This window comes from Panthera leo, chromosome B3 (genome assembly GCF_018350215.1).
Source record: "Panthera leo isolate Ple1 chromosome B3, P.leo_Ple1_pat1.1, whole genome shotgun sequence".
Classification (NCBI taxonomy): Eukaryota; Metazoa; Chordata; class Mammalia; order Carnivora; family Felidae; genus Panthera; species Panthera leo.
Window position 1 is genome coordinate 29993423 of NC_056684.1, and position 15949 is coordinate 30009371.

General features: G+C 38.7%; 1 protein-coding gene across 16 annotated transcripts in view; it reads right to left on the reverse strand.

Annotated features, from left to right (window-relative positions):
• Window positions 1-15949, reverse strand: part of PEAK1 (pseudopodium enriched atypical kinase 1) — a 370979-nt gene that overhangs the window by 25366 nt on the left and 329664 nt on the right. For all 16 annotated transcript variants that reach the window (XR_006203423.1, XR_006203424.1, XR_006203422.1 and 13 more), the window contains one exon: window positions 4607-5352. Coding sequence is in view for 13 of the 16 variants with exons in the window: in XM_042941327.1 (XP_042797261.1) it covers window positions 4607-5352 (746 nt within the window). In the remaining 3 variants the exon portion in view is untranslated. The remainder of the gene's footprint in view (window positions 1-4606; window positions 5353-15949) is intronic.

Genomic DNA, 15949 nt, shown 5'->3' on the forward strand with positions numbered 1-15949 from the left:
ATCATCTGGTCTGGCAGTCAGTGGGGTTCATGGGTCTCACAGGACTGTAACCAATGGAGAAAAAGGTCTTAAACAGCTACCAACCCCAGGGCAGAGCAAGAGGTAGCAGACCCAGGAGCTTGGTCTTTCTGTAAAGAAGGCCTATTAGCTAATCATGGGGCTGACCATACACCTTTCCAGAGACCTCAGAGAGAGGGTGCTATATTCCTACTCACCCTCTGCCATGCCCCAGAGTGCCAGTGTCTCCTGGACAGGAGCTGTACACACATTTGGTGCCCTGGTTTTTGTCTGGTGCCCCAGTTTATATGGCTGCTGTCCAGAAAATGCTCCTTGATCACCTGGCTCTGGTGGCCAGTGGGCTTGCATCCTGAGTCCCCTATGACTATAGCAGAGAGATAGTTCTTGGCAGGTTTCCACTCAGGGCACTGCACAGACAGTGGTCGTACACTCCCTAGTCTTTCTGTGAAGAAGTCCTCTTTGCTTGTTCTGGAACTTTGGCCTGAGGGGCAGACTTCAGGTTTGGTACATATTTAGTGGCCTGTAGAGTTGGTCTCCAGGAACATAGGCTATGGACACCATGTTGGTGCTCTCTGCCATGCTCCAGTTTACCAGTATCACACAGAAAAAAACTTATACTCTTGTCTAGAGCCTGGGTTTCTGTACCTGCTTCCCAGAGGGCACCTGTTCCAGATCTGCGTATGTTTGCAGTCCCGCAGGATTATATATATTTGCCTATTTTTTATTTTTATTTTTTATATTTGCCTATTTTTAAAAGCTGATGCCTGAGGGTCTGGCTTTCAGTCAGCCTGAGTCTAGGTGCTGAGATTCTCCCCCTTGGGACACTGACGGGTCTTGGCATATTCTCAACTACTGGGAGCTATTAAAAATATAATAGCCTGCTTGAACAGGCACAAAGGTTTGAGAGATGACAAAGATCTGGGGCAGGATTGAATAACAAGGTTCATCTACATGAGGCCACTCCTTTAAGGCTGGGAGAGGTGGTTGTTTCATCTACTGTATGGAAATGCAGACTCAAGCTAAATGAAAAAAGAGAGAAATATGTTCCAAATGAAAAAACCAAGTAAACCCCAGAAAAAAACAAACAAAAAAACAAAAACAAAAAAACCTTAATGAAATGGAGATAAGTAATGTACCTGATAAAGAGTTCAAAGTAATGGTTATAATGAATGGGGAGAAAAATGGATGAACACAAAGAACTTCAACAGAGAGATGGAAAATATAAGAAAGTACCACACAGAAGCCACAGAGCTGAAGAATACAATAACTGAATGGAAAAATACATGAGACAGGTTCAGTAGCAGACTAGATGAAGCAAAAGAAAGGATCAGTCAACTTAAAGATAAGGCAGTGTTACTCACTGAATCAGAGCAGCAAAACCAAACAAATAAAAAAGAAAAAAAAAATGAAGATAGCTTAAGGGATGTAGAGAACATCACATAGTCTAACATTTGCATCATAGTGCTCTGAGAAAAAGAAAAGAGAAAGGGATAGAAATCTTATTTGAAGAAACAATGACTGAAAACTTCCCTAACCTGTGGAAATAAACAGACATTGACATCCAGGAAGCCCAGAGTTCCAAATAAGAGGAACCCAAAGATATCCACACCAAGACATATTACAATTAAAATGTCAAGTTAAAGGGCAACATGTTAAAAACAGCAAGAGGAAAACAACTTGTTACATACAAGGGAATCCCCATAAGACTCTCAACAGATTTTTCAGCAAAAATTTTGCAAGTTAGAAGGGAGTGGCACTACATATTCAAAGTGCTAAAAAAAACTCACCAAACCCCCAAAAACCAACCAACCAACCAAACAAAAAAACCTCCCAACCAAGAATACTCTACCTAGCATTCAGAAGTGAAGGAGAGACAGAGTTTTTCAGACAAGCAAAAGCTGAAGGAGTTCACCACTATTAAACTGGCCTTAAAATAAATGTCAAAGGAAGTTGTTTAAGTTGAAAACAAAGTGCACTAATTAGTAACAAGAACACATATTAAAGAATAAATCTCACTTGTAAAGTAAATACATAGTAAAGGTAGGGATCAATCACTTATGAGACTAGTATAAAGATTGAAAGACAAAACTAGTGGGGCACCTGGGTGGCTCAGTCAGTTAAGTGTTGACTTTGGCTCACGTCATGATCTCATGGTTTGTGGGTTCGAGCCCTGTGTTGGAGGGCTCTGTGCTGACAGCTCAGAGCCTGGAGCCTGCTTTGGATTCTGTCTCCCTCTCTCTCTGCCCCTTGCCTGCTCACGCTGTCTCTCTCTCTCTCAAAAATAAACATTAAAAAAAATTAAAAAAAAAAGAAAGACAAACTAGTAAAAATAATTATGATTACAATTGGTTAAGGGATGCACAAAATAAAAAGATGTTAACTGTGACATCAAAAACATAAAATGAAAGAAACCACAAAATGTGTGGAGGGAAGAATAATTTTGAGCTTTACAATGGGATGAAACTTAAGCTGTAACCAACTTAAAACAGACTGTTATAGATATAAGTTGTTATATGCAAGCTCATGGTAACCATAAAACAAAAACACAAAAAAGAAACAGAAAGGAAAATAAGCATAGCACTAAAGAAACCACAAAGTAAGAGATCAGGAGAAGAAACAGATGACCTACAAAAACAGTCTTTCTGGAAACAATAAACAAAATGGCAATAAGCACAGACCTATCAATAATCACTTTAAATGTAAATAGATAAATTCTCCAATCCAAAGACACAGAGTGGCTGAATGGATAAAAAAAAAAAAAAAAAAGACCCATCTATATGCTGTCTAAAGAGACCCACTTTATTAAAAAATTTTTTAATGTTTTATTATTTATTTTTTGAGAGAGAGAGAGAGAGAGAGAGAGAGCATGAGCAGGCAAGGGGCAGAGAGAGAGGGAGACACAGAATTCAAAGCAGGTTCCAGGCTCTGAGCTGTCAGCACAGAGCCCTCCAACATGGGGCTTGAACCCACAAACTGCGAGATCATGACCTGGGCCAAAGTAGGACACTTCACCAACTGAGCTACCCAGGCACCCTGAGACCCACTTTAGAGGTAAGGACAAGACTGAAAGTGAAGGGATGGAAAAAGATATTCCATGCAAATGAAAACCAAAAGAAAGCTAGAATGTTAATTTATATCAGACAAAATAGACTTTGAAACAAAGACTGTAATAAGAGACAAAGAAACGAGTTACGTAACGATGAAAGGATCAACCAACAAGAGGCTGTAACATTTGTCAACATTTATGCAACTAACATAAGAGGACGTAAATACATAAAGCAAATACTAACAGACCTAAAGGAAGAAATTGACAACAATACAATAATACTAGGAGACTTACATCAATGGATAGATCATCCAGACCGCCCCCCCCAAAAAAAATCAACAAGGAAACGTCAGCCTTAAATGAAACATTAGACCACATAAGCCCACAGATGGGCTTAACAGATATATACCCAACATTCTATTCAAAAGCAATGGAATACGCATTCTTCTCAAGCACACATGGAACATTTTCCAAGATAGATCATGTTAGGACAAAAAACAAGTCTTAATAAATTTAAGAGGACTGAAATTTTATCAAGCATCTTTTCTGACTACAATGGTATGAAACTAGAAATTAACACAAAAATTACACAAAGAAAACTTGGAAATTAATAAATTTGTGGAGATTAGACAACATGCTACTGAACGACCAATGGGTCAAAGAAGAAATCCAGAGAAATAAAAAAAATAGCTTGAGACAAATGAAAATGGAAATGTAACAAAGATCATGCTTTATTTGTTACATTGACAAAGCCTATGGCTTATTTACAGTGAATGTAACTGGGCAAGAATTCTCAATGGTAATAGTTTTAGCTTTTGTGAAGAGGTTGTTTGTCTGGAATGGGCAATATACAGTTAAGAAATTAATATGTGACATAATGGATAAAGTAAGTTGGGCTATGGAGTCAGAGAGATCTGTGTGCAAATCCCAGCTCAACTAATTGTGTGTGACCCTAAGCAAGTAAGCTCACCTATCTTTTATTTTCCTCATCCGTCACATGGATAAAAAGATCTTAACCTCATAAACTTGATGTGAAGATCAAATTATGTAACACCAATAATGTTCCTGGCACATCAACAAATATTGGTTACCTTCTTCTGTAAAAATGTCTCCCCAAGAAGCAGAACAGTTATAGAGCAGGGGCAGACCAGTGTCTCTTATTTGCTAGAGAATAAAGACAGAAACATGGAGTGGAAGGGACATAACAGACCCATTTGTACAGGTAGCCTTCGCAAACAATCACAGCTCAAGGATTAGCTACTTTCAGAATTCTCTGGCCTCTAAAGTTTGGGTTAAAGTCCTTCTAAGCTCCCAGAATTCTGTTTTCCTCTATCTTAGCAATACAGTATACTGTAAGTCTGTCTCTTAACATATCTGTTTTCCCCTTTAGATAGTAAGTAACTCCCCTGCTTATTATAATATCTGGTGTAAGGTAGATGATCAATAACTTTTTGCTGAATAAAAGAATGGAGGAAAGAACAGACCCATCCCAATAACAGTGTGTTGGGTAAGATTAAAATCAAATGTATAATATTTTCTTACCTTGACTGCATAGTTATTAAGTGGATCTTTTGCATATGAAGCTGTGTAGTAAACTGCATCACCTGCCTCACAACACGGTTTGTCACTAGTTAGCCTGAAGTCTGACCAGCTGTCCACCCCAAAACGGAGCTGATCTTTCTGTCCAGCCATGAAGAGGTCTTCACATTTAATAGCCAGTTTTTTCAAGGCATCTGTATGAAGGCTTCGGATTTTACCCACCACTTCTTCCCGATTCTCAAGTCCTCTATAAAGTGCTTGTCTCTGTGGCTTCTGTATGCCTCGGCCCTGTCTGCAAGAGGGACCACGCCGGCTGGACAGGGACTCCATGCTGTTGGAAAATCTATCCTTAATACTGAGAGTGGTTAAGCTGGAGATACTGTTTGCTGCTGAGGGGATAGGTCTCTCCTTGAGCAAAGGTCTTTCCAAGGAGTCATAAGACTCAATGTCCAGTCCCTTGAGTTCATAACTGATGGAAGAGCCAGCACTACTGGCATCCCAGTTGGGGTCAATATCATAGGTGGGATTAGCCATTACACAAAGACTTGTTTCCATGGATTTTTGGAGGTCTTTGGGGATTGGTTCCGTATTGGCTCTTATGATCGTTTTCTTTGGCAGTGGGGGTGGTGTAGGTTGGGAAGCATTAGGTGTTTCTTCGTCTGTTTTCCCACTAAAGACAACAGCATCATCCAAAGTTCCCTTAGGCTGCCGTGGATGCTTGGGTGGTATCATGGCTGCTCTAGATTGCCCTGTATTGTTTTAAAAGAAAGAAAGAAATAATAGTTAAGTTTTTATTCTTGTTACATAATTGAAAGTTAAGGAGAAATAAGGAACTTAAGGAGGTGGCCATGACAATATAAGAAGTCAATGCCTTAATTCAAAATGGTTGAAGAAAAGCAACCAAAGAACAAATAGGTAAAAGTCTAAGACTTGGTGGGAGCAATAAAATGTGAGCAATGTCTCAGCATGTCTCAGCATGTGCCAGAGGAACAAGGTAATGGGCTGTAACAACAACAACAACAACAACAACAACAACAACAAGACTTCAGTTCTCCACTCCTGCCCCCAATTCCCAGCTTGAAATCTATGAAGCCAGTATTACCTACACATCAAAATCGGACAAGGGCATTCATAAGAAAACTAGACACTAATATCCCTTATGAATACAGACACAGAAATCTTTGCAAAATACTAGCAAACTGAATCTAGCAACATATAAAAAGGATTATACACCATGACAAACTTAGATTTGTCCCAGGAATGCATGCTTGGTTTTAACATCTGAAAATTAATCAATGGAATACACCATGCAAACAGAATAAAGGAGGGAAAAAAACCTTACATGGTCACTTTAATAGATGTAGAAAAAGCATTTGAGAAAATCCAACACCTTTCCATGACAAAACACTGAACATACTGGGAAAAGGAGAGAACGTTCTCAACCTGATAAAGGGCACCTACGAAAGCCCCAAAGCAAACATCATCCTTAATGGTAAAAAACTCGGTATTTCCCCACTAAGATCAGGAATAAAACAAGGATTTCCATTCTTGTCACTTCTATTCTACATTTCACTGAAGGGCCTAGCCAGGGCAATTAGGAAAGAAAAAGAAACAAAAACATCCAGATCGGAGAAGAAGTAAAATTATCTGTTTTCAAAGGTAACATAATCTTGTATATAGGAAAGCCTAAGAAATTCACAAAAAATTATTAGAACTAATATATCAATTCAGCAAGGTTGCAAGACATAAGATCTGTATAAAACAATTGTATTTCTATACACTAGCAATGAACAATCAAAAAATTATTAAAAAACAATTCCATTTATAATATCATCAAAAACAATAAAGTATTTAGGAATAAACTTAACAAAAGAAAGGCAAGACTTATGCACTGGAAACTAACCAACAGCATTGAAGAAATTAAGGACCTAAATAAATGGAAAGACATCTTATGTTCACGTATCAGAGACTTAATATGTTAAGATGGAAATACTCTCCAAATTGTCCTGAAGATTTAATGTAATCCCTATCAAAATCCCAGCTGGTTTTCTTGCAGAAATTGACAGAATGATACTAAAATTCATACGGAAATACAATGGAACTAGAGTAAGCAAAGAACATCTTGAAAAAGAAAAAGTTGGAGAGCTCACATTTCCCGATTTCAAAACTTACTTCAAAACTAAAGTAATCAAGATTGTGTATGTACTGTGTGTTGGGGGAATGGGCAAAACAGGTGAAAGGGATTAAGAGGTACAAACTTTCAGTTATAAAATAGTCACAGAGATGAAAAATACAGCATAGTGAATGTAGCCAATAATACTGTATTTAATACTGGCCATTTAAAAAAATGTTTATTTTTGAGGGATAGAGAGAAAGAGAGATGGCATGCAAGCAGGGGAGGGGCAGAGAGAAAGGGAGAGAGAGTCCCAAGCAGGATCTGTGCTGTTAGTACAGAACCTGATGCGGGGCTTGAACTCATGAACCACTAGATCATGACCTGAGACGAAACCAAGAGTAAGATGCTTAACTGACTGGGCCACCCAGGTGCCCCTCGTAGTCAATAATATTGTAATAATTTTATATGATGACAGATGGTAACTACACTTGGTGAGTGTCATAGACTCTAAGTCTAAAGTTCTCTTTTGGCCAGCAAAAGAGCAGATGCAGGATTAAAGTGAGAGATGGCTGATGTCCGGGAAAACACAAGAGCCCCAAATAAGGGTCCTTGCCCTGTATTTATTAAGATCAGAAGGCTTACAAATGTGATGGGCACGCACAAAGAGACAAAGAAACTGTGAACATTAACTTGGGGACATGAGGGAAAAGGGGTATTTTGAAGATATACAGTGTTTGGGGTTTGGGTCAATATAAAACAAAATCCTGGCACCGAGCAGATGGGTAGATGGTTGTTAATGGCAGACAGGAGGCGCCATGCCTGTTTATCTTTACTAGCCTAGGGGATGAGACATATGGGGAAATAACTTCAGGGTTAATAAGGCACCTTTTCTTTTGTGAACCATCTCCACTCTGAGCTGCTTGGCCTGCAGCACAGTGGTCCACAGTTCAATTCACCAATTTACTTAACTTGGCCCTATCCTCCTGTGAAAGCAGCTTTTCTGCTATAGTACTATATTGGGGGTGCTTTCACCCTGAATATCTAATCTTGTTTATTTCATATACCTATGTATTGGGCACCTTTGTGGCCCATTCCTATTTTGGGCCTTTGCCCCACCCTCTCTAGTCTAGGGGCTCTGCACCCCCTTTCTATTTTGGGGTGCCTTTGCCCCCCCTATTCCTGGGGTGCCAATTTGGTTTACCCAAACTCGGATGTAAGCATTTTATGACTTTGTATTTCTTTATGCCTTGTTAACCCATTGGTGTAAGCTTATCCTAAGCTTATCCCCCAAGGTGAGCATTTTGTATGTATACAAATGTTGAATCACTATGTTGTACACCTAAAATTAATATTGTATGTCAATGATACTTCAATTAAAAATTAAAAAAAAAAGATTGTATGTACTAAGAATAGAAATAAAGATGAGTGGAACTGAATTGAAAGTCTAGAAATAAACCTGTATATTTATGGCTAATTTCCAACAAGGACACCAAGACAATTCAATAGGGAAATAGCAGTCTTTCCAAAAAATAGTGCTGGAACGCCTGGATATCCATATGCAAAAGAATGAAGTTGAACTCCTACCTTATAGTATATGCGAAAAATAACTCAAAATATTGCAAACATCTCAACATAAGAATGAAAACTATAAAACTCTTAGAAGAAAACATAGGAATACACTTTTCAACCTTGGATTAGGCCATGATTTTGTAGATATGACACCTAAAAGCACAAGCAAAAAAATAAATAATAAATTGGAATTCATAAAAATTAAAAACTTTTGTGCTTCAAAGGACAACTTTAAGAAAGTGAAAAGACAACCCACAGAATGGGAGAAAATATGTGCAAATCATGTATCTGGTAAGAGACTTATATCCAGAATTTGTAAATAATTTATAATAAAAAGATAAAAAACCCATTACAAGTGGGCAAAGGGTATGCACAGACATTTCTCCAAAGAAGGTAAACAAATGGCCAATAAGCACATAGAAAGATGCTCAACATCACTACCCATTAGGTAAATGCAAACCAAAACCAAAACCAAAACCAAAACCATGAGAGACCACTTCACATCTACTAAGTCAGCTCTAATAAAAAAGATGGACAAGTGTTTGTGAGGATATGGAGAAATTCAAACCCTCACACATTGCTAGTAGGACTCTAAAATGGTGCAATCACTTTGGAAAATAGTTTGGTAGTTACTCAAAAAGTAAAACCAAGTTACTACATGATCCTGGATTTCCACTCCTACATATATATCCAAGAGAAGTGAAAACATATGTCCACATAAAATCTTACACATAAATATTCTTAGTAACATTATTCCTAATAGCCAAAAAGGAGTAACAACCCACATGTCCATCAACTGATGAATGGATAAACAAAGGAATATTCAGCCATAAAAAGAAAATTAGTGCTGATACATGCTACAACCTGTATGAACCTTGAAAATATGCTAAGTGAGAGAAGCCAATCACAAAAGCCCACATATGGTATGATTCCACTTACATGAAATATCCAGAAATATGTAAATCCCTACAGACAGAAAGTAGATTAGTGACTGCTATGGGATGCGGAGAATGGAAATGGAGAGAGACTGGTTTCTGTTTAGGGTGATAAAAATGTGCTGGAATTAGATACTGGTGATGGTTGTAAAGTTCTACTAAAACTCATGGAATTGCACCCTCTGAATCTTATGGTATGTAAATTATATCTCAATAAAGAAAATCGACAATTCATTCTTAGAAACTACCATAAATCCAGTTTCTAGTCACTTCTTCCCATTCCTCTGTGCCCTTAACATCACCAGGGATGGAGGGGCTCGGTATTAATTGTACTCTTCCTGTGATGGTAGTGAGCCTCCTTCCCAGAGCTGCCCCAGCCCTATTTTACCTCAGTTAATGTGAGAAGTCAGAACATAGTTTATTCACAACATGACAGAAATAGGCTTTCAAACAAACCTTTACTTTCCACTTGCTGACCCAGACCTTTCAGAGATGAAGTGTGATGGAGAAGGCTTAGAAGCGGTGAACTGCACCAGCACCTTATCGTCTGTGCTTGACTACTGTGACAGTCCCCTGTTATCACTGTCTCTAGTTTTGCCTCCCTCACCACGCTGGCCATTACAGAGATTTTTTTTTTTTGAACACCAAAGCTGATTGTGGCACTCCTCTACTTAAAAAATTTGTCATTGAGAATTTGGACTTGATCCTGAGAACAGAGTTTTCTTTGCTCAAGCACAGAAAGCAAGCGTTTCATGACCCAGCCCTGGCTGTACCTATTTTTCTTGTAGCATTTCATCTTGCATCTTAAGTCAGAGCTACCAACTTGCTTGCAGTTTCCTTAGCACTCTTGGCTACTTCATGCTCTGGATCTCCACTTACGCTAACCCTCTTCCAGGAATGGTTTCCCTCTCCTCTCATCTTTAAACATTCTGCCTCTGAGAAGTGTTTCTTATTCTACTCCCCAAAATTGACCTCTTTTTCTTGGGACCTCATATATATCCTGTGAACACTTCTCTCCAAGTACTGACAATACTTGACTTGTGCCCCTGTCTAAATTCCCCACTGGTGTTGCTCACTGAGGGCAGACACTGGGTCTCATTTGCATACCCAGGATCAAGCAAAGAATCTGGCTGAGGAGAATGGAAGGAAAGAAGGAAAAAAAGGAAGAAAAAAAAGGAAGGAAGGTATTAATGAATAAATGGAAAAACTAGAAACACAAACTTATTCTTGCCCTTTCCACATCCCTAGAAGAAACCTTATGGGTGTCATTTTCTACCAATTTCTCCAAATCAGAACAACCAAAAATAATCGCAGACATGGAAGGAATGGGTTCCCAAAGTACTTAAAAAGAAAAAAAAAAAAAAAAAAAAACACCTCAGAACCATCAAGTGAGACAAAGTCTATCACAATCAGCAGCTCTTTAATTCTTATCAGAGGAGGTGGAAGAGGGCTGATCATGCCACTTTCCGCCACCTATAGAACAAAGTCCAAACTCCTCAGCAAGCTGGTCAAGGCTCTCAGTCTTATCTATCACTATTTCTCATCAACTCTCCCACATGAACACTTGCTTCCTGTTCTTTGAATATGCTCCAAATTTTTTTTCTACGTCTCTGCTGTAGTAAAGGTATTCTGTTGTAGCCCAGCTCAGATGGCCCTTCACTGAAGCCTCCCTATTCTCTACCCCTCCCCTCCAGACTGGGAATTCTCACTTCTTCCTCTTGCTGTCTTAGCACTTTTTGCTCTATTATGTCATTTTTAGCCTTTTACAACATGTGTATTTTTTTACACGCCCTCAGAACCTGGTGCAATGTGACACACACAGTAGCTGGGCAGGAAACGGCTACCGACTGAAGGATGCAGAGTCAGAAGAGTTGCTCATCACTCCAAAATGAAAATGGACAGCCAAGGCAGCAAGGAAATAAAGAAAGTTAATAGTGGTTCCTCTTTGCAAAGATCTCCCGGGAGCTGTGGAGATTCCACATGAGACTCAGAAACTTCTGCATTTCCAATGAAACCATGAGCATTCCACAGCCCGTGCAAATAGGTCAAGCCATTCTCCCACGTCTACAAGTGTCTTGTGTTTTTATTTTTTTCCCTAAGAAAGACAAGTTCTCCTAACTGAATTCCAGTCATCAGGGTCAATGTTTTAAAAGCTTGGTATCTTGGCTGTTTTTATTTTAAACTTTTAATCCTGTACATTCCTCTCAAGCCTCTGGGACCAGACACTAAGCTCAGCTTTCAGTAGTCCTGATATAACATCACATACTCTACATTTTTGTGGCATACCAGCTCTCTAAACAGAAAAAAAAATATATTGGGTTCTAAATCTTGCCTTGCTATAAACTAAAAAAGTTCTTTTGGACAAATACGTTTGGCTGAACTGCATTCAAACCTTACTTTCCTCTCTTTTTGAGCTTCCTTACTCTATCTCTTTACTGTCTCCCCACTTAAAAATGTCTTTGGACTGACAGATTAGCCCCTATATCACACTCTGTAAAGTAAATGATGAAAGATGAATTAAAAGGGAATAATTTAATGACACTTTGAAGAAGCCAAAAGGGTGTTTAAAACTCCTCAGGAAGGAGAATGATTGATATAGGACTCTTAAAACTTATAAGATTGGTATAATAAGTAGAAAGGAAATATGAAAAATATTATTTCTAAAGATCAACATTTTAAAGATGATTGAATACTGAAAAACTCAAAATAATAACTCCATCATTACAGACATGTGCTGAAAGGCACTACCACTGAAGACACTAGGGACAAACCACAGCAAATGTTTGCTTAAGACCTGACAGTTCATTACCATCTTGGGGTGCTAGGGATTAAAGGCACTTAATGATGACACATTTGGACAAGAGCAGTATACTAATAAGTATAATTAACTCTTCATTTCAGTAAGACAGGAATGTCATGGTCTCCTGGTTGGTCTCTCTGCCTCCAATTATCTCATAGGTAGATTCCAGAATGATCTTTTAAAAATCCTGATCATGTCCTTTTACTCATAAATTTTCAGTGGCTCTCCATTTCCTACAGATAAAAGATATACTGGAGCAGATGGGTGGCTCAGTCTGACTCCTGATTTCAGCTGAGGTCATGATCCCAGGATTGTGGGATCGAGCCCCACATTGGGCTCCATGCTGAGTGTGGAGCCGGCTTAAGATTCTCTCTCCCTCTGCCCTTCTGCCCTGCTTGCTCTGAGGAAAAAAAAAAAAAAAAAAAAAAGATATACTCATTGTGACGTATACATAACATTTATGATCTACTCTTCCTTTTTCATTGTTTTATCTCCCCTACCTACTCTGCCCCCTTTCACTCTGCACTTAATCTACTCTGATTCATTACCTATAGTTAATTGAACATTCATTGCTCTACTAAGGTCTAGGATTTGTACATACACTTCTCTCTACCTGCAATGTTCTCCCTTGTTTGTCAATGTGTCAGAGTAGTTACTCTTCTTTCAAGCTCTGCTCAAAACCTAAGTGACCACCCCCCCCCCCCCCACCTCTCCTAGACTGCTTCAGGCAGAGGCTTTCAGTAAACCACTAAATACCTGCCTCATAGCAACTAGCACAGGAGCTCCTAAGAGTCCAGCCCATGTCTATCTTTCCTAAAGACTGACCAAGAGTCCTTGGAGATAGCATTGCTATTTCCAGCACCCAGCTTTGTCCCCAGCAGATAGTTGCTGTTTGACAAATGTTTGCTGAATGAAAGTACTAAAACCCAAATAAATATAACATATTTTTTCCACTTAAATTGTAATTTCACCCCTAATTTTTTCCCCCAGGGCTCATGACAAGTAATATAAATGAGAACAGGAAAAGAGAGGACAAAGGAAGAGACAACCATCTCCAAACTGGGAAATAATGCACTGTGGTTTATAAATATAGATGTCACATACCACTGTGCACCAGCCTTGTCAAGTGAGTAGGCCTCTCACTGGCTGAACCTAGCACTCACTATATCATCTCCTGGCAGCAGGCGTCAGCAACCTAGGAGGAAGGGTCCCACTACAGTCAAATGGAGGCACCAACTGGCAAACCCCAGGGGACATCAACTTCATGCCAAATGATAAAACAAAGCTGACCTCCAAAGACCATTTTAGGTATAGCCTCAAATAAAGAGATATAGTGATCACTTTAAAGAATGTCAGTGGCATAGCAGCTGACAGACTCAATTTTTGTAGAATCTCATTTGAAAACCTCTCCAAGAACAGAGATTATTTATTTGAGGGGTAAGTTATCTATGTAATTTGAATATTGCACTCTGCCAACTAATTCCAGTATATGGGAAACTATTTTTAAATGTGAATGCAGCTAAGCTAAAAGACAGGGAGTCTACGATTTCTTTTTAAATAGAAATAATTATATTTTTAGGAAGTACAACAAATGCTCAAACAAATGTTCAAAGTAGTCAGTCTCAGGTTTTGTTTTATTTTTGTGAACATCCAGATAATCTGAAAATGTGCAATTCTTTAATCTTTGTTTCAAATCATTAATTTTGTTTTTTTTAAGTTTTTTTTTTAAGTTTATTTATTTATTTTGAGAGACACAGAGTGAGCAGGGGGAAGGCAGAGAGAGAGGGAGACAGAGAATCCCAAGCAGGCTCCGTGCTGCCAGCACAGAGCCCAACGCAGGGCTCAAACCCACAAAACCGTGAGATCATGACCTGAGTTGAAACCAACAGTCAGATGCTCAACCGATTAAGTCACCCAGGAGCCCTTCAAATCATTAACTTTGAATTGTGTAGAATAATATCTGGCCCATAGAAGTTCCTCAATAATTATTTGTTGAATTATTTTTTTAAAGCTTCTATTTATGATGACATTATTCCATAATTACAACATCAAGGCCAGCCACGAAATGGCACTCTTTTAAGTACACGTAGCTCTTAACAATTTTTTAAAGATTTAAGTAATTTCCACACCCAATGTGGGGCTTGAAATCACAGCTCTGAGACCAATAGTTGCATGCTCCACTGACTGAGCCAGCCAGGCACTTCTCATCTCTTAACATTTAATGCTGAGGATCAATATACTGCCAAAGGAAGTTCTGGAGATAGAAGACTTTTAGATGTTTTCTTTCAGTGTTTGAAAGGTAGCACCTTAAGTAGATGCTCCAGGTAAGTAAGGTAAAAAATGAAGAGGGGTGCCTGCCTGGCTCAGTCAGTAGAGCATGCGACTCTTGATCTCAAGGTTGTAAGTTTGAGCCCTGTATTGGGTGTGGAGATTACTTAAAAATTCAATCTTAATGAACCTGGACCACTTTTTTACACCATACACAAAAGTAAACTCAAAAGGGATGCAAGACCTAAATGTAAGACAGGGAACCATCAAAATCCTAGAGGAGAAAGCAGGCAGCAACCTCTTTGACATTAGCCACAGCAACTTCTTACTAGACATGTCTCCAGTGGCAAGGGAAACAAAAGCAAAAGTGAACTATTGGGACCTCATCAATATAGAAAGTTTCTGCACAGTGAAGGAAACAATCAACAAAACTAAAAAGCAACTGACAGAATGGGAGAAGATATTTGCAAATGACATATCAGTATGGGCAAAGGGTTAGTATCCAAAATCTATAAAGAACTTATCAAATTTAACACCCCAAAAACAAATAATCCAGTGAAGAAATGGGCAAAAGACATGAATAGACACTTTTCCAAAGAAACCTCAGGTAACTAAGAGACAAATAAAAGATGCTCAACATCACTAATCAGCAGGGAAATACAAATCAAAACCACAATGAGATACCACCTCACACCTGTCAGAATAGCTAAAATTAACAACTCAGGAAGCAACAGATGTTGGCAAGGATGCAGAGAAAGGGGAACTCTTTTGCACTGCTACTGGGAATGCAAACTGGTGCAGCCACTCTGGAAAACAGTATGGAGGTTCCTCAAAAAATTAAAAATAGAGCTATTCTATGACCCAGCAATTGCACTACTAGGTATTTATCCAAAGGATACAAAAATGCTGATTTGAAGGGGTACATGCACCTCAATGTTTATAACAGCACTATCAATAAAGCCAAAATTTTGAAAGAGCCAAATGTCTACCGACTAACAAATGGATACAGAAGTGGTATAGATATATATGTGTGTGTGTGTGTGTGTGTGTGTATATGTATATATGTGTGTGTGTGTACACACACACACACACACACACACACACACACAATGGAATAGTACTCGGCCATCAGAAAGAATGAAATTTTGCCATTTGAGACAGCATGGATGGAATTAGAATGTATTATGCTAAGTCAGTCAGAGAAAGATAAATATCCTATGATTTTATTCAAATGTGGATAAGAAACAAAACAGATGAACATAGGGAAAGGTTAGGAAATACAAGATAAAACCAGAGAAGGAGGCAAACCATAAGAGACTCTTAAATTACAGAGAACAAACTGAGGGTTGCTGGAGAGGTGTTGGGTAGGGGATGGGCTAAATGGGTAATAGGCACTTGCTGGGAGGAGCACTGGGTGTTGTTACATGTAAGCAATGAATTACTAAATTCTACTCCTGAAACCATTATTACACTATGTGTTAACTAACTTGGATTTAAATAAAATAAAAAAAAAATTTTTTTTTAAATGTGGATCTTTTCTTGTGGGGCTATGTAGAAAGGAGCCTGAGGCCTGGTTTAGGTAACTCCTGACCTAGGAAACCTCTGGATTAAGCCTCATACAGGCATACGTTGTTCAACTGTGTTTTGTAGATACTGCG